Source organism: Lutra lutra, chromosome 8 (genome assembly GCF_902655055.1).
Source record: "Lutra lutra chromosome 8, mLutLut1.2, whole genome shotgun sequence".
Taxonomy (NCBI): domain Eukaryota; kingdom Metazoa; phylum Chordata; class Mammalia; order Carnivora; family Mustelidae; genus Lutra; species Lutra lutra.
This window is the reverse complement of record NC_062285.1, coordinates 139,397,420-139,415,950: the sequence shown is the minus strand read 5'-3', so window position 1 is coordinate 139,415,950 and position 18,531 is coordinate 139,397,420. Positions and strand designations below refer to the sequence as shown.

Below are 18,531 nucleotides of genomic sequence, written 5' to 3'. Positions count from 1 at the left end.
ACCTCCCCCTCCCCGTGTCCCCGCCTCACTCTTTAAGGTCAGATGTTCTCTGCTTCTTGTAATAGCACTTAAGAGTCTGCCTTCCATAAATTCATCTAAATCTTTTTCTGAATATTTTAATTTTGCTGCTCTTGTCCCCTCCCCCCCATTTCATGTCACTCCCATGTGAAATAGGGCTTCGTTTCTGTTCTGGGAACGTTAGGTGAATGAGTCCTGGCTTGTGTAGGCACAGTGCAGAACTTAAAGCTTTCCAGCCCGCGATTCCCCAGCCCTGCTATCCAGATGGAAGAATCTAGGCTTTTTAGTCCTCACTGTGGTTCCCTTCCCTAGATGCTTGGTTCACCGCCCAGCCCATCATCCCCCTTGTCCTTGGGCATCTCCCCAGCCTGGGGCTCCAAGGACATGGAGAGGGTCACATACTGCCCTGCTGTGGTACTCCAGGCAGGGGGCTCCATGCAGTGGGGGCCAGGGAGAGAGAAGGAGGAGTGGGGACCAGGATGAGGGGGAGACGGCCAGCTAGCATTAGCTGGGGGAGGTGGGGGGTGGAGAGCTGGGGCTGTGGGGGCCGGCACCCAGCCTGTCATGGGGCTCAGAGAGCCAGGAGCAGCAGCTCATGGCTGGGCCTGGAATGGGGGCGGCGAGAGAGGGTGTTGGGACTGAGTCTGGCACAGGAGGTGGGGAAGATGGTTGGGGAGAGAAGACAGAGAGCAGCTCCTTCATAGCCTCAGGCCCATTTCCTGGCTCCTGAGTCTTTAATTTAAAGGTGTAAGTAGCTATTGTTTTGGTTTTCTTTTAAATCCTCAGGGCTTCCCCTGTGCTGGTGCACAAAAAGTTCTCAACACTTACCCCCACCTCCATAGAAGTGGGTGTGTGTCGGGGAGAGTGGAACAGGGGCCTTGAACTTGCTCTGTAAAGCTAGGAAGTCTTGCTGTCATTATGGGCCAGACGTTACTCTGCCCTGCCACTGTTTGTAGGGGACGCAGCCAGAGCCACCGTGCAACTGAACGGGCCTGTCTGGGCACCAATAACATTCACTTACAGATACTGCAATTTGAAACTCACCTTTCACATGTCACAAATAACCTTCTTTTGACTTTTTTTGACCATTAAAAAGTGTAAAAACCATTTCTAGCTTGCAGGTGTACAAAAAGAGGTGGAGGCAAGAGTCCGCCGCATGTGGGGCACAGCAAAGGGAGTCAGGTGTCCAGAGGCTGGGACATCAGGCTTGGAGTGCCCCCCTTTCAGGCCCACCTCTGGGTCGAAGCAAAGCAAGAGCTCATTTTCTGTCCCGGGCAGGGCAACCTGCTGGGTTTGGAACAAGGAAACGACAGGCAGTAGCTCCTTTCTGTTCGCTAACTGTGCCTCAGTTTTGGCCTCTCTCCCTGGGCTTGGCCCTCTGGAGTCCCTTCCCGCAAAGCAGTGGGGATTGAGGGATGGAGCCCAGTTGAGCAGAGGCTGGATAGGGAGCTGGGGACCTGGTTCAGGCAGGAACACACACGGATGACAAGACAGAAGTTTGGGCTTCAGCGCTGGGATGGAAGTGTAATTAGGAAAGCCAGAGGGAGGGCTCAGGCTCTCAAAGGAACAGTGGCAGGATCAGGGAAGGGCCTGGGGCAGCAGACCCGGCCTGCAACAGAGAGAGAGAGAAACGCGAAGTGGTCCAGGCATAGACGAACACTAAGAGGAAGTGAGGGGTCAGGAAGGGATGAGAGCGAGCTTTTGTGCGCACCTCCCTCGGTGGGGAGCAGGTGGTGTGCGACAGACCTGAATGAAGGCCAGGAGGAGGAGATCAGAGGTGCAAAAGTCTCGAAGGGTGAGTGTGCGCGGTACGGGGGAGAGAGAACAAGGAGGCCTGGCAGCCAGAGCAGAGAGAGTAGGGGAGGGAAGCAGGGGTGGGGTTGAGAGGTAGGGAGGGTCAGATCAAGGAGGGCTTCGCAGGCCTGGTGAGAACTTTCCAGCATATGCGCGAGAGCCTGCCGTGCTTGTGAATTTGGGTAGTTCCTTGTGGCTGGAGCCCAGGGACTGTGGGAGGGGGCGAGATTGTGGGATTTGGAGCTGGCGTGGGGGGTAAGCAGGAGGCTCAGAGACAGTGGCTCTTAATACAGACGTGTCCCACTTCTACCAAAATGGCACACGTCTCGCTGGCCTAGAAAGGAGCTAGAGGCTGCCCACGCCATCCTATTTTTCTGTCTTTACCTTTTCGTCTCCTGCCTCTCCTCCCTTTTCCAGGGAACAGGGAAATGGGGTAGGGCAGGGACACGGTCCCTCTTGTGACCCCAGCCACTTGGCTCCTGTATGCTTTCCTCTTCTCTCCTGTCACGGACAGGACAAGTCTTGTACACCGTGGCCCTAACTCGCCCGCCTTCGATAAGCCCCGCCATCTGCAGCTCAATTCAGATCTTGCCAAACTTCAGTCTGACAAATGATAAGAAACTTGGAGACATACCTCTGGTGGGTGTGAGTTCTGTGCCAGACTCGCTGCTTCCTGGCTTTCCACGCTGGAGACCCATATGGGCTGCTTCGGGGGTTTAAAAAAGCGCATCGCCTCATGTCCTCCGTTTTACCAGAAGAGGTGAATCGGGATTTGGCGGCAGACAAGGTGCCGTGGGTCCCGTGTGACCCCTGGGCAAGGGCGCTCGGCGGCCGCGGCTCTGCTCTTTGAGACAAAGCTGCTGGGCTGAGGGAGGACACCCGAGAGCCAGCCTCGCCGCCGCGGACACCATGCCCCCTCCTCCTCGCTGGGCATTCCCGGGGTGGGAGAGTAAGATGGTTTCAGCCAGCGCTCCCCGGCTGGTAGCAGTGGGAGATGCGTCTAGAATTTAGCATGGGGCTTTGCACAGAACAGACATTCCACTGATAGTTGTTCAAGGATGATATTATTAGAATCATTATTCCATCGATGGTAGACCGAGGCATTCTTACATCCAGGATTGGCCCTGAGGGGGGATAGCAAAGCTTCCTCAGGGTGTGGCCTTCTCCCCAAAAGAAGAGAGATTCATTCATTCACTCAAACAGTTACTGAGCCAGACCCCGGAGCCAAAGCTCTGAACCCAGCTCCGGGAGCTGACATTCCAGAGGGAGAGTCAGACGGACAGTCAAGATGAGCATGAAATCAGTTGTTGAGAAGTACTGGGAAGACGAGGATCAGAGTGTGGGGGGTGACGGGTGGGGTCCTAACTTACCCTTGTGGTCAGGAAGGCCTTTCTGGTAAGATGACAGGTGCTCCGAGATCTGGATGAAGTGAGGGAGTGAGGCAGTGTGTATCCAGGGAAGAATGTTCTAGGCAGAAAGAACAGCAAAGGCAAAAGCCTTGAGGCAGGAGGAGCCCAGCACTGTGGAGGGGCTGGTGTGTGGCCCCAAAGCAGCGAGCGGGGTGGGCGGAACGCAGTGGGGGAGAGGAGGTGGGAGAGCGCCAGGACCCAGTCTGGGGCGCCTGGAGGGTCGCGGCTTGTGGGGAGATGTGAGTGAGGCAGCGTGGCTGTGGGGTGGGCTCAGGAGTGTCTGGTAGGCAGCATCATGACACAGGAGGGGAGGCCCCTCCCATGGGTTTGGAGTCCAACAGTTGCTGGGGAGGACCAGGCCATTGGCTGTCACCTTACGGCCATTTCTGTCTTTCCTGTAAATAGCTGTCAGTGGTGGGAAGGAGAGGGGATGGGAAGGGAGGTTAGGAGCAGGGAGAAGGTAGACAGATTCGGGATGAGGTGGCGAGGGACTAACACAGCAAAGCAGGAACACACAGCGCCCTCAGGTGAGGGGACCCAGGAGAGCGTCGAATGGGTCACATCAGGTGCTTGGAAAAGGCTCTGAGCTGGCTTAACCTGGGTGCAGGCTTCCCAGGGCTGAGGTGGGCAGAGGGGCACATATGCAGTGGTGACTACAGGGACAGGGTGGTTGGGAGGGAGCGACAGGGAGTTGTGCCCAGGAACTGAGTGGCAGGTAGGAGCCCTGCTGGGGAGAAGGCTGTGGGGTCCTGCACTCGAACGAGGCGGCTGGAGGGTGGGGGTGGGGGGGTGGCTGGTGGGGGGGTGGCTTGATTTTAGAGAGTGGCAGTCGTTGGGGATGACATGGTGTGGAGTCTGAGCAGAGAGAGGTGACGTCTGGCTGAGCGGAGGACGGGGAGCTGAGAGACCGGGCTCAGAGGTCGTCTGTAGGGAACTCTGCGGGGTCCCAAAAGTAGGGGCGGCATGTCAGGCCCTCACAGCCCAGCCAGGAGGGCCTGGGACTCAGGTCCAAGCAGCCAGGGAGAAGAGGGAGCAGTGGCCGTCCTCCCACCAGCTTCGTGGTTCCTCAGGTGTGAGCGCGAGGGCAGCCACCCCAGGAGCAGGCTGCTGGGGGTTCCTCCCCAGTCAGACAGCGTGCAGTGAGGGGGCTGCCAGAAGAAGTGTTGAGGAAGACAGGGGTGTTAATAACAAGAAAAAAAAAACAAAAACCAACCTGCTCCTCTTAGTGTTTTCCCCAAACCTCTTCCTTGAGAGGCACTGATCACCCGATTCTAGACGGGGGATGGACTTGATCTAGCCCAGGGCAGCAGAATCAGACCTGGCAAGGCCCCACTGTGCCAGTCCTGCATCACTTTTCATCCACAGTCCCATCCGCAGCCGTCACGTTCCACCATGCAGAATGCGCTCCTTTCTTGCCCTAGCCACCCCTCTCAGCTCAGATGCCTCCTCCTGCAGGAAGTCTCCCGGATGACCCAGGCCTGGAGTGCCCGTTCCCTTCTGTGAAGGCCTCCAGCTCTGTGCTCTCCGTGTTACCTGGTTCTCATTCCCACAGCTCAGCTTCACGAATATTTATTTTATGTCTTGTCTCCTCCTCCAGTACCGTGGGTAAAGGGTGGGTTTGCGTTAGAATCCTGGTATCATCACTGTCGATGCAGGTGATGTCCGGTGACTCATGTAGCCTCCTTGAACCTCAGTTTTATCCAACAATGGGGAGTGATACTTCCTTCCTGTGGGTTGGGGGGATTTGATCACATAGCTCCGTGCTTGGCACCTGTGAGGTGTGGCGAGGTTCCTGTCCTGTAAGTACCAGTAGCTTTGGGGTAAGCGCATAGCTTAGCACTCTGAATCCCCACATCCCCATTTGGCTCAACCAAATGCCTTTCATGTTTGTGTGCCCAATAAATATGCCCTTGCTGAATTTGGGAAAGACATCTATGCAACTTTTCTACAATTCTTTTTTTTTTTTTTTAAAATTCAGGGGTTGAAAGGTACAGTACTGTTTTGCAGCTCCTAGTAAAAACATGCATGTAGCTGTGGAAAATGAAGATCGTCCAAGTTCAGCCCTGCCTGAACTATAGTTTTTAAGCACCAGTCAACAAAAAATAGATTTTTCACATGGCTCTAAAAGGGAATGAATTGTGTATGAGACTTACTGCTTTACATCAGAAATACTTTTTAAAAACTTACTGAGACCATTTACAGAGAAAATGGCTTTACAAACATTCAATAAGTGCAAAGTATTCTTTTTTCCATAGACCTATCATTTTGCAATACCTGCAACTGTGAGTCTTTGATAACATTTATTTTACAAGAAGTACTTAAAAATGTTCACTTTTTTTTTTTTTTTTAATGACCATTTTGGTTTTTAACACAGGTCTTTTGACTTCTCCAAAATCACTTTTTCCTACACAGATTTTCAAAAACATTAAAACTGTTATCAAAGCCTTGAAGCTCATTGATGTTAACAAGACTGGTCTGATCCAGCCCTGTGAGCTGAGGAAAGTTCTGGAGACCTTCTGTTTGAAGATGAAAAGTGACGAATACAGAAAGTAAGTGAGCGGAGATCTGGGGAGAGGTGGCTCAGTAGAACTTAGCCCAGTTTCAAAGTGGGGCCTGCGGGTGCACTGGGACCAGACATCACCCCCTCCCCCCGCTCTGTCTTGACTATTTAAAAGAGGTGCTCGAGGCATGTCTCCTCTGTTGGTGGCGCTCTCCGCGAATGCGCAGATCCGAGAGCTAATGATTCAGATTCTGAGAGTCCCCAGGGTGGCAGTCATCTGGCCTGCAGATCAGAACACATCTTGATTATTTCAGTAATCCATCACCAGTTGTCTCTCCTTCCCTGGTTGGCTCCACGCCCGCCGTCCCCCGTGTTTCCAGTTCACAGTTGATGTTGACTCAAAGCCCGGGGATAGAGGAGAACAAATTTCAGGAATTATTCCTTGGTCGAAGTGTTCCCTGTTGGCTCTCCCTCCTGATATAATAACAGAAACTTAACTTTCCCCTGAGGACAGTTGTTGCTGGGGTCCAGGGGACACTGCAGCAGGGGGACAGTGAATAACTAAATGTTTAGCTGTTTCACGGCTTTCAAAAGCCCCCCCCCCCACCTGCTCCTCCTGCGAGGGCAGTGTGTGGAAATCTGCATGGGCTTCGTCTTTTTGTTGTTTTGAGCATCCAATAAACTCCAGATCATTTAGAAGAAGCCAAAGGTTTGGCTTCTGTGGCTGCCTGAGCTTTGAATGGAAGCCACTAGAAGGGGGCCCACGTTTAGCTTCATTTCTGTGATACTTGGCCAACAGACTGTCTTCCTCTTCCTGCCTTTCCCCCACTTTCTAAGTATCCCCCAGGCTGTTAACAGTAGTACTGAGCCTTATTATTTCACTCTGAGCCGAAGAGTTTCACATCACACTGCAGTTATAAATCCCGATGACACTGGTGGCTGCACTCGCACGGTGTCATAAAGACAACATTGCTTCTGGAAGGAGTGCGGGAAGTTGCTCCTGTGGCAAGCAAGCATAGGGGGGATGTGACCATGGCCTGGGCATCGTGGGGGCTGAGAAACAAGGTGACTTTTTAAAAAATATATGTATTGCCTGGTCTTTTGAATATTTTCTTCTTTCTTCCTCTTTATAACCCACCTCAGAATATAAAAGGACATAATAGATGTTTTAATTTTTATATCTTTCCGACTGGGAAAGTGTCCAGAATAAGATCCAAACAAAACAAATTAAATAATTTTGTGCACGCAATTATAGAACAGAAGCAACACTCTTCTAAAACAGGCCATCAAAAAACAAAACAGTGTTTTATTTGACAATAAACCTTGTGTTTGGCACTGCAGTCTCCAACCTAGTAAATCTATAAAAAATGTTACTGTCTGTTTCCCCATCTCGTAAGTATCGAATAATAAAGAACTCCACAAATTTTTATTTGAGATTTTTTTTTTAAGCCTCGGCAACAATACTGTTTTCATGATAAGGCTTGAGAAACTTAACATAATGGAATTGCTTTTCTTTAGAACAGAAACGCAAAAGATCAAAAGTAGACCATTTCTTCGATTGCTTTAATGCTTTTCTTTATTGAGACTCAAGAATATACTCTTTCTTTGAGAAGATGCTTCAGTATTAACTTGGCCTTTTTTTAGTTTTTGAGCAGGAAACACAATGCATTTTTGAATCCTTTCTTTTATCGGAAACAGCCTTCTCTTAAACACCAGCCTCTGCCTCTCAGGGTGGCGGCAAATGCCTGCCTGGCCTGTAGAGTCTGGCATGCCTGGGGTTAGGTCTGTGGACGCCTTTCCTGGGTCTAGGACCTCCGGAGGCTCCTGGGCCTCTCCAAGACCTAGATTCCTCTTAAAGAAGTGGAGACCGAGGAGCCCACTTTGCAGGGCTGGTGTTAGGATTCCCCATGATGCACACAGTGGGCCTGTGATGCTCCTGGCACAGAGTAGGCGCTCGTCCCGCAGTGACCGTCAAGGTCATGGACATGCCAGGAATGCGTCTTACTCCTGGGAAAACAGTTCTCTTTGGGCAGCAGTGTATGGAGCGTGTATGGAGAAGAGGCGAGAGAGAAAATCATGGCCAGTTTTATACTTAATCACACCGCCCTGAGACCCGTTGGGTTTTGCTTTTGCTTTTCCTTTCCCATCTCTCACGCCCCACCCTCGGTTGCCTTGTAGACTGAAGTATTTGAATCCCGATAAAATAACGGATGAGCAGCCTGAAAAGCCAATAGACTCACTGGGGGTCAGCTGGCCACCTGAGCCCACCATTGAAGCCCACGGCTGGTTGTAGGTGGGGATGCTGGAGAGCTTTATGGGTCCATGGGTGTCATTCCCTTTGTCCCCTACAGTTGGCCTTCCTGCATGACCAACTCGCCTGCAGGCCTGTGCAGGTGTGTGGGCTCTCCTGCCCCCAGCGCAGGGCTCTGGGAAAACGGCCCTCAGGAATGATGCTGCTTCCCCTGCCTTTATTCCTATAAAAAAGCCTACGGGGTACTGCATGTCTGGGCAGTACTGAGGCTTAAATTTTTGACATTTTATCTGTAGGAAATATTACCATGGGATTCTGTCTGTGTGTCCTCAATGACTATGTGGCCGATATTATGAAGGTGGCTGGGGCTGGGCGTTAGGAGAGGTCAGGATTCTCTTGGAGGAAATAGCAGTCTGGAGAAATGCTGAATTTTTACAGAGAACAGGGAAGTTGGTGATGAGATTTTTATCAGGATCTGGACATGTTGCTGGAGCAGCAGAGAAGCCAAAGCTTTCCATAGGATGGCAGCCCAAACAGGAAGGAGCACAGGAGGTCAGCCTCCTGGGTCCCCGGGCCTATGGCCGTATTTTCACAAGACAGAGAGTGTGGATGAAAGATGTGACTATTTGGGGAGTTTGAGCCTGAGCATCTGGCAGCTATCCTATCTCCAGATAATTTTTCTTATTAGAACAATAGGCAAGATTCATCAAAGTGGGAAAAAAAGGTATGCATCGAAATGAATACATGACATTACTCTTTGTTAAATTTGGAAAACAGAAAAATAACAAATACTTTAAGTGATAATTACTAAATTTTTAGAAAGCAGCATGAAACTAGGTAATTATAGAAACCAACACATATGGAGATAATATAACCAAACATTTAAAAACTGTCAATTTTTTATAAATGTAATAATGCAGAAATCATCTAGAAAACCATTTATCAAGTGGCAGTTTTGAATAATAGAAAATTCATCTTAAGAAGAAAAAAAATCCAAACATTATTTATCTGAACTTTAAAAAAAGAGTATCTCAGTATATTTTAGGGAGAGACACTGGTTAAGTGGTTTTTTTGGTTTTTAAAAATTTTTTATTTATTTGTGGGGCGCTTGGGTGGCTCAGTGGGTTAAGCCACTGCCTTCGGCTCAGGTCATGATCCCAGGTCCTGGGTTCAAGCCCCGCATCGGGCTTTCTGCTCGGCAGGGAGCCTGCTTCCTCCTCTCTCTCTGCCTGCCTCTCTGCCTACTTGTGATTTCTCTCTGTCAAATAAATAAATAAAATCTTTAAAAAAAATTTTTTTTTTATTTATTTGAGAGAGAGAGTGTGTGGGCATGTGAGAGAGAGAGAGAGAGAGGGAGAGCATGAACAGGGGGGGAGGGACAGAGGGAGAGGAAGAAGCAGACTCTACTGAGCAGGGAGCCCAATGCAGGGCTCGATCCCAGGACCCTGGGATCATGACGTGAGCCGAACACCGATGCTTAGCTGACTGAACCACCCAGGCACCCTGGTTATGTGTTTGAATAATGTTCTTTTCTCTCTGTGGAAATCATAGAATGCTTCAAGGCAAGTTTTGCCCCTGACACAGTGAACTGGGCCTCAGTTTGTCTCTGTGATATGCTGTGCTTGGTCAAGAGGGTGGGCTGTGTTCCCCCCTACCCCCAGCTCTAGCCGTCTCTGGTTATGGAGACTTTCTGCTAACCGACTCAGGTCCAGATCATTGCCCCGTAATTATTAAAGGCAGGCGGGACCCGCTTTTGCTGTCCACGTGCAGCCTGAACCCTGGCCTCCCCTTCCTCTTGCCAGAGGAGGGAGAAAACCGGGACCTGAGACGTGTCTGTACCACTGGAATCTTACACGGGCATCGGTAGGCCAAGGACAGCGATCTCCGCAGGGTCTGTGTGTTTTCCTCTTGCAGTAATGCTTCCTGGGGTTCACTTTGGAATTTCAGCTCTAGCTAGAAACACAGTAAAATGAATACCAGCCCCGGTGTTCAAGGAGACCTTGCTTCGTTTCAGATTCTCTGTCTCATAATTTCTGATTACCAAAGAGCATTTCTCTTCCAGGTTTGCACAACATTACAACATTGGTAAGGACACCGCAGTGGATTATAACGTTTTTTTGAGGAACCTCAGTATGAATAACGACTTGAATCTTAGGTATTCTGGGGGAAGTCAAGGTGAGCGTTTCATAAGCATATAGCTAAAGATTTCAGTGTCCTTTGGCATGATAATCCCTCTTCTCTGAATCTCTTCTGAGGAAGTACTTTCAAATACAGAAACTGCCTTATGCACAAAGATAGCCACGGCATTGTTATTCAGAAGAATAACATAAATGTGTAACCACAGGAGAAGGATTCAGTGAGTCACAGCACATGCACCTGGTAAAACGTGCAGCTACGAGCGATGATTTCCATGAAGTTAATGGTAACACGGCAAGGGTACTCGGGGTATCAGTAAATGATGGGAAAGGAATTCTAGAATACAGATTGTCTTTAAGTGATGTGTCTCTGGGTTGTTGTTTGGTTCTTTTTTCTGCTGCTTCTATATTTTCAAAAATTTGTATAATGAACCTGTTACTCCTTTTGTGATGGGAAAAATCTTTATATAAAAGGGCGAGTAGCTGTGTAGTTTCTGCATTGTATTAGACGTACATGTGAAGCCAGGCCACTCGTCCCTTCCTTGGGTTCAAAGCCCAGTAACATACTTATCTTTAAGGAGTATGTGCATGCGGGTGTATGTATGTGTATTTTTAAAAAACAGGGCAGGTGAGGCATAAAATAAGTCACATAAAGAATATAATAATAAAAAGCATTCATTTATTATGTTTTCTATAGATACTTTATAAGCTTTAATTTTAATTTTGATTTCTCTCAGCACCTTTGTACTTTTGTACAAAGTACTTTTGTACTTTGTACACTCAGCAACTTTGTGAGTTGGGTATTATTGTCCCGTTTCTCAGATGACAAAATGTGGACTCAAGGGTGCTAAATGAAGTCCTCAAAGTCATATAGTGTGTTTTTGGTGGAGTTGATATTTGAACTGTTTAATTTCAAAGCAGACTGTTAAAATGCCTGAGAGGGAAGAACAAAATGTCCTGGGGTGTTCACAGGAGGAAGAGGGGTATCCAGGTAAGAGCTAGGAGGCCCTTCTGCGGGACCAGAGTTCACAGAATGCATGTGACAAGCATGGGGGGAAGGAGAGCATTCTGGTCCAAGGGCCTTTGGCGGGGGATGGTGTTGGCCTAAAGCACAGGCCAAGCATTTTGCCCATAGGCCATGCATTTTGAAGCATAAGGTGGTGTCTTGCTTGATTATAGAAAATTTTCATCCTAAATAAGTTACCAAACACTTACCAAACATTTGTTCTATGCCTGGCCTTAGGCTAAGCTCATCCCTGTAGTCTCTTTCCGTATTCACTATAGTCCGGTGAGGCAGGTACCGAGGCAGGTAAGTGAAAGGATCGAAGTAAACGAGCCCACCCCAGCCCCCAGAATCAACCACAGTCAGCATGATTCCTGGCGTCTTTCCATGCAGATCTGTGGAAAGGAGAGACAGAGAGGAAGAAAGACATTTGTAAAAATGGGTTCATATAGATGCTATTTCACATAAGTTTCTACTTTTCTACTTTTCCTTTTTCCTTGAGTATTAAAGAAGCGTAGGAATTGGGGCACCTGGGTGGCTCAGTGGGTTAAGCAGCTGCCTTCAGCTCAGGTTATGATCCCAGGGTCCTGGGATCGAGACCCGCATCCGGCTTCCCACTCCACGGAGAGCCTGCTTCTCCCTCTCCCTCTGCCTGCTGCTCCCCTGCTTGTGCTTTCTCTCTCTCTGTCAAATAAATAAATAAAATCTTAAAAAAAAAAGTAGGAATGGAAATGAAGTCTTGAATATGTCTTGGCTGGATATCCAGTTTCCAAACGTCAGAGACTTTTTGACCCACGGTCTGTGATATTGAGTCTGGCTATGGAGAAGCCTGAGGCTTGCCTAATTTTCTTAGTGGAGGTGTGCTTTTTTTAGCTGGCTTCCCCAAAGAATTATTTGTCCCTGAATTTCAGAAACATAGCTAGGCTAGGTCTTGCTGCTGTGCCTTTGGTATGTTTTCCAAAGTACAGTGTATTTTTAATCGGCAGATCCAATTATTTTTTTCATTTCAAGATTTTTTGGGAATATTATATATCTTTGAATAAATCTTTGGTTTCAATTTTCTGATCTTTAACTTCAGTGATACAAATTATCCTTATGTTGGGTTGTCTTTGTCTTCTGTAGCAAATGATCTCAAAGCACTATACTCTCTCTGATCTTTTCCTCTGAGGTCACAATTATCATCTCAGGTCTTTTATCTGTACCTGTAATTTGATTCTTGCCAAGGTCAATTTTATTCCATGCTATTTCTACTTTATTTATTACTTCTTTATTTCTACTTTATTTATTACTTCTATCCTGGCCTTTGCTTTGGTCCACTATATTACTTTCCCCTCTCGTTCTGTTGTTTTATCATCTTGTTTTACTGAGCGTGTGTTCTCAATAAAATGTTCTGTTAAGTCGTATGTACCTTTTACATTTTACCCAAGATGGGATCTTTGCCTTTTGCATTACGATACTCTCCTTTCTTCCCAGTCCACCTATACCAGCTCCCGACACTTTTCCAGTAGAGTTTTCCTAATTTCAAGAACATTGGGTAGGGGTGCCTGGGTGGCTCAGTGGGTTAAGCCTCTGACTTTGGCTCAGGTCATAATCCCAGGGTCCTGGGATCGAGCCCCGCATCGGGCTCTCTGCTCAGTAGGGAGCCTGCTTCCCCCTCCTCTCTGCCTGCCTCTCTGCCTACTTGTGATCTCTGTCTGTCAAATAAATAAAACCTTTTTTCAAAAAAAAAAAAAAAAAGAACATTGGGTTAATGGATACTTTTTATTCTATTATGCATTGTTAATTAGTCTACCTTCAAATAGTATTATACTAATTCACATGAAGTATAAGAACTTTACCATCAGTATTTCCAATTCGTCTTTCCTATCTTTTGTTATATTGCTGTTACATGTTGTGCTTTTATATACGCTATAGAGACAGAATGCAGCTTCTCTTGCTCTGCTGAGATTTTCTATCTGTTTGCTCATTAAGAGTATATTTTCCTTTATATTCTCAAACACTTTGAAATGTAAACTTTTAAATGTTTTAAAGTTTTCATCTGCTAGTTCCAACATTTAGATCATCTCAGAGTCTGGTCTTTATTGATTCTTTATTTTGTTTTGTTTTGTTTTTTTTCTTGAACAGGGATCACAGGTTCCTGTTTTGTTTTGTTTTGTTTTTCCCATGTCTCACAGTTTTAGAATTTATCCTGCGTAGAGTAAATCTTGCATTGTAGAGACTGTGCATTCTCTTTTGTGCCTCTAAGGAATTTAAGCATTTGTTTTAGCAGCCAGTTGATTTGCCTGGACTCAAGCACTTTGTCCTGCCGAGGACTTTCACACTTGAAATCTTTGTTGTGCTATTTTAGCCTTAGCTGGGTGTCTTATTGTATGCTGTACAAGTCCTGTTCAGGGGTTAGCCCAAGATCTTGGCAGAAATTATGCACAGATGTTAGAAGTCCTCCTCTGTGCTTTTCTTTTTGGGGTTTTCCTTACTTTCTTACTTTCCAGCTGCTGTATAATCCTGAACTCTGTTTTCTGTTTCCTAAAGCCAACAGGACCCTGGGTTTGTATCCAGATTCTATCCATTTAGCATCGGTTTGGCTGAGACCTGCCTTCAGGCAAAAAGCCAGAACTAAAGAGAAATGCAGTCAAGTGTTTGTCTGTTTTTCCAAACATGGACTCAGGTTGATGTCAGTTGCCCTCTAGTGCTCAGAGAGTTTTTTGTTTATATTTTGGCCAGAGTTTATAATTGTTATCTGCTGAGAGGATAGGTTCAATATGGGCCAATCCACTATAATTGGAAGTAGAACTTTCTGGCTGCCTAAATTAATAGTTTCTTCTTGCCTCAGTCTACACTGGTAGATTTTTTTCCATTTTTTACTTATTTACTCATTTATTTTTACTTATTCTTACTTTCTAATTTTTCCTTTTCTTTTTTTTTTTTTAAGATTTTATTTATTTGACAGACTAAGATCACAAGTAGGCAGAGAGGCAGGCAGAGAGAGAGGAAGGGAAGCAGGCTCCCTGCTGAGCAGAGAGCCCGATGTGGGGCTCAATCCCAGGACCCTGGGATCATGACCTGAGCCAAAGGCAGAGGCTTTAACCCACTGAGCCACCCAGGCGCCCCTGATTTTTCTAATTTTTGCTTATGTCATTAGGAATTGTTAAGTAGGAAAAGTTGCATAATAGTTTCAGTTCCAACATGGAACTCTCATTTTTTTTTCCATTTTCTTGTCAGTAATTGGCAACTTTTCTGTTCGTTAGGGATACATAAAATAATGATGCATCTCACAATGAAACACATTGTCAATTTGATTCAATACGAGATATATATCTGGTTATTCTGTATGTTCCTGTTCCTGCAGTGTTTGCTCAAGTTCTTATTGCTATCAGTAGTTAAATTTGGGGGAGTCAAAAGCTATATGCAGGTTTTGACTGTGTGGGGTTTGGCACCACTAACCCTCGTGCTGTTCGGGGGTCAGCTGTAGTCATTTGGGGCTTTGGGCTGCATTATGTTAACACAGAGGGTCTGTTTACTGGTGTGTAGTGGGGAAGGAGGAATCACTGGCACCTGCCGGTCCCTCCCCTCCCCTCCCCATTGCCATCACATCAGCTCAAAATCCTCAGCCCCAAAGTCTGGATGTGACAGTGTCAGCATATCCCTTCTGGGTTGGCTTATCATGAGAATTCTTTCATCTGGACCGTGGGTTGCCTAATTTGAATCCCCACCTTACTAAACTGTTTGGGAAAAAGCCAAGGAGTGCAGCAGACAGGTTGCTCAGGGTATCGATCAAAGAAGACAGTGACATTATATGGAACAGGTCACAGGTCCTTTTAGGTTTCGATTCATCTTCTGATTTCTCTCTGTGTAAGTAAGGGAATAGGTCTTTCTGTGTGGACTTGGCTTCCATATAACTGCCGCATTAGGAGCGAGAACCTTAATCCCATTCTGCTCACGTGCTTGGTTTCCCTTGTCATTTAGGTTATTTGAGGCTTGTCCTCTGGTAGATTTCTTGTGACGCGCTCATGAAAATGACATCCTTTGATTTCTTACATGTTCATGACAGTCTGTATGTGGCCTGTACAGTTAAAAAATCAGTTTGTCTGAATGTAGTGATCCGAAGGGGCACCTGCCCCCAGTGTTCATGGCAGCAACGTCCACGGTAGCCAAACTGGGGAAAAAGCCCAGAGGTCCATCGACAGATGAAGGGATAAAGAAGTTGTATGTATATATATATACAGTGGAATATAACACGGCCATCAAAAATGGAATCTTGCCATTTGCAATGATGTGGATAGAACTGGAGGGTATTATGCTAAGTGAAATAAGTCCACCAGAGAAAGACAATTATCATATGGCTTCACTCACGTGTGGAATTTCAGAAACAAAACAGAGGATCATAGGGGAAGGGAGGAAAAAATGAAACAAGATGAAACCAGAGAGGGAGACAAACAAAAAACTCTTCATCAGAGGAAACAAACTGAGGGTTACTGGAGGGTTGGTGGGGTAACTGGATGATGGCGTTAAGGAGGGCATGGGATGGAATGAGCACTGGGTGTTATAGAAGACTGAAGAATCACATGCCTGTACCTGTGAAACCAATAATACATTATATGTTAATTAATTGAATTTATATAAAAATGTTTAAAACAAAAAACAAAAAAATCATTATGGCTATAAAATCCTTGATTCAGATTTTCATTCCTTAAGGATCTTAAATTTTTTTTAAAAGAGAGAGAGAGAGCAAGAGAAGCGGGAGGGTCAGAGGGAGAAGCAGGCTCCCCGCCGAGCAGGGATCCTGATGCAGGACTCCATCCTGGGACTCCAGGATCATGACCTGAGCTGAAGGCAGTTGCTGAACCCACTGAGCCACCCAGGCGCCCCAGGATCTTAAATATTTTTACCCATTGCGTGGTGACTTAAAGTTTTGCTGAAGAAAAGTTTGATGACAGTCTGACTTTATTTCCCTTATTAGAGACTTGGTCGTTTTGTTCAGAAATCCGGGTAATTTTTTTTTTCTTTTTATTTAAAACCCAGAAATTTTGCTAGAATGAGTCATGATGTTGGACACTTGTGATTGATTCTGTAAGGATCTGTATGCTATTTGAATTGGCAGGTTTGAGTCTTTTATTTCAGGAAGACTTCTGGAATTGCAATTTTTAGCAACTGAACCATTCCGTAGTTAGATTTTCTTCCCAATGATACCTTTTACAGGTATCTTGGATTTCTTTTCCTGTCTTCTTTTTGAGACTAACTTTCTTGCAAGCATTCCTTCCTACCTTTTTCTTTTTTGTTTACTTGATACAATTTTTTTCTTTTTCACCCTCCTTACTGTTGTTTGTTTGCTCTTGTCTTCATTTTAGTTCAGTCTTTGTTTCTGAGACAGTTTTATTTCTGATTTGCTTCAGAGCTCTGTCATCCAATTTCAGAGTTTTTCTAGCTCTGATTGGTACTGTTCTCCCTGATTGATACTGTTCTCCCTGATTGATACTGTTTTCCTCAGATGAAAGATCATCATGAGATCTTTCTCATCAATCAATAGGTAGCTAATATGTACTGAGTGTCTGGTGAGTGCCAGGCCTTACGCACTCATCACAACATCAATCCTCTTGGCAACTCTGTGGCATTTCTGTCCATTTCTTCTTGCAAATGGGGACCCAAAAGCACAGGTCTGAACAGCTGGTGACAGAAGGTTGCAGAGTCCATGATCGGATCCAGAGTGAGTGCCCCTTACCTTCGTACTGTTTGCAGAGTTTCTGGATCTGACATCGGAGCTTCCATTGAGAAGTTCTTCTCTTGGCACTCCAACCCTGAAGCACATGGACAGAAAAGTAAATTCTACACTGTTTCTGATTTTTCTAGGATGACATTTTTACTATGATTTAATAATACTTGTTTTCTATATGGTGATTTGGGGAAGATATTCTCAAGAGAGCAATAATTTTAAAGTATATGTCCCCGGGACGTTAAGCGTCCAACTCTTGACTTCGGCTCAGGTCATGATCTCAGGGTCATGAGACCAAGCCCTGCATCAGGCTCCACGCTCAGTGTGGAATCTTCTTGTTTCCTGCCCCTCCCCTGGCCACTTAATGCTTGCTCTTTCTCTCTCTCTCTCTTAAAAATAAATAAATAATATCTTAAAAAATAATTGTCCTCTACTTGCATTTTTCCCAAAATTTCATTTTCTTTTTTTTTTTTTTAAAGATTTTATTTATTCGACAGACAGAGATCACAAGTAGGCAGAGAGGCAGGCAGAGAGAGAGGGGGAGGCAGGCTCCCCACAAAGCAGAGAGCCCGATGCGGGGCTTGATCCCAGGACCCTGGGACCATGACCCAAGCCAAAGGCAGAGGCTTTAACTCACTGAGCCACCCGGGCGCCCCAAAATTTCATTTTCTTAAGCACGTAATTCCACATACTTCTTCATATCTGATTCTATTTCTCATGTGAACTCCTGCTTTTCTTTTGTCTACAGACTATGAATGATAAGGATACGATCTGCTCATGTCAGTTCCTTTTTGGGGAAAATGTGTTCTACAGGGACTCATTACCAGGAGCTGTTGGTGGATTTGATGCTGTTTTTACACTGTTGCATGTCAGCGAGTCTCTAGGTTGAATATTTGCAGGGACCACAACTTTTGACTTTTCTAAATATATAGAACAATGTTTCCTGTTCATTTTGCATGTTTCTGGCTTTGCTATGTTTATGTTCCTAATAAGCCATCATCTTGCTTGTCAAAAGCACTATCTATCTGGTACCTGAAGAAATGACATTGGGAGGTGGGGTTCCTTCTGTGCACCGATGACCTACATAAGTGCACACGTAAACTTTGGATTTCCTCTCTACCCCAGTTCACATCAGCACAGACCCTTTGGGGGAAATTAGCAGGTGGCAGGAATTATTAAGCTGGGCTGATGGGTGAGGCCTGGCATGACTATAACAAGACACACCTTTGAACAAGGCATGGGTGAGTTCTGTAGCTAGTAGCGGATTTAATGACATGGGTCCCTGGACTGTGAGGTCCCCGAGGCCTGATGTTTACGGAGCAAGAACGGGTTTCCCTCGGTGTGCCGTGTGTCCCTGTGTACCGCTGTTAGAGCATCAGTGCTGCGGAGTGAAACACACACATAATATGTGAGGTCAGAAAACTGGGCTCCACGGCTGCAACTGAGTCAGAGCCCAGTTCTGTGGGTTCGCTTCCCTGTCACTGGATGAGGCTCTCGTGTGTGTTCGGAGATGCCAGTTTCAAATGCCTGGCCCCACCAAGGCCACAGAATTTCAGACCAAGTTCTGCCTTTGTATTTCATTATATAGTCAGCGGGGTCCACTGGGGGAAGCTATTTTTCTTTTACTTTTTTCTTTCTTGCTTTTCTTTTCTTTTTTTTTTTTTTCCCGTGTTTTTTGAGGTAGGAAATGGAATTCCAGATGACGGGCAGTTTG

The 18,531-nt window shown here is 46.2% G+C and overlaps 1 protein-coding gene across 8 annotated transcripts in view; it reads left to right on the top strand.

Moving 5' to 3' along the window:
• EFCAB6 (EF-hand calcium binding domain 6) overlaps positions 1-18,531 on the top strand; it is a 221,050-nt gene that overhangs the window by 53,058 nt on the left and 149,461 nt on the right. For 7 of the 8 annotated variants that reach the window (XM_047742933.1, XM_047742934.1, XM_047742931.1 and 4 more), the window contains 2 exons: positions 5,634-5,770; positions 10,035-10,147. In XM_047742933.1, the coding sequence (XP_047598889.1) occupies positions 5,634-5,770; positions 10,035-10,147 (250 nt within the window). The remainder of the gene's footprint in view (positions 1-5,633; positions 5,771-10,034; positions 10,148-18,531) is intronic. The other variant, XM_047742938.1, reaches the window with a different exon arrangement.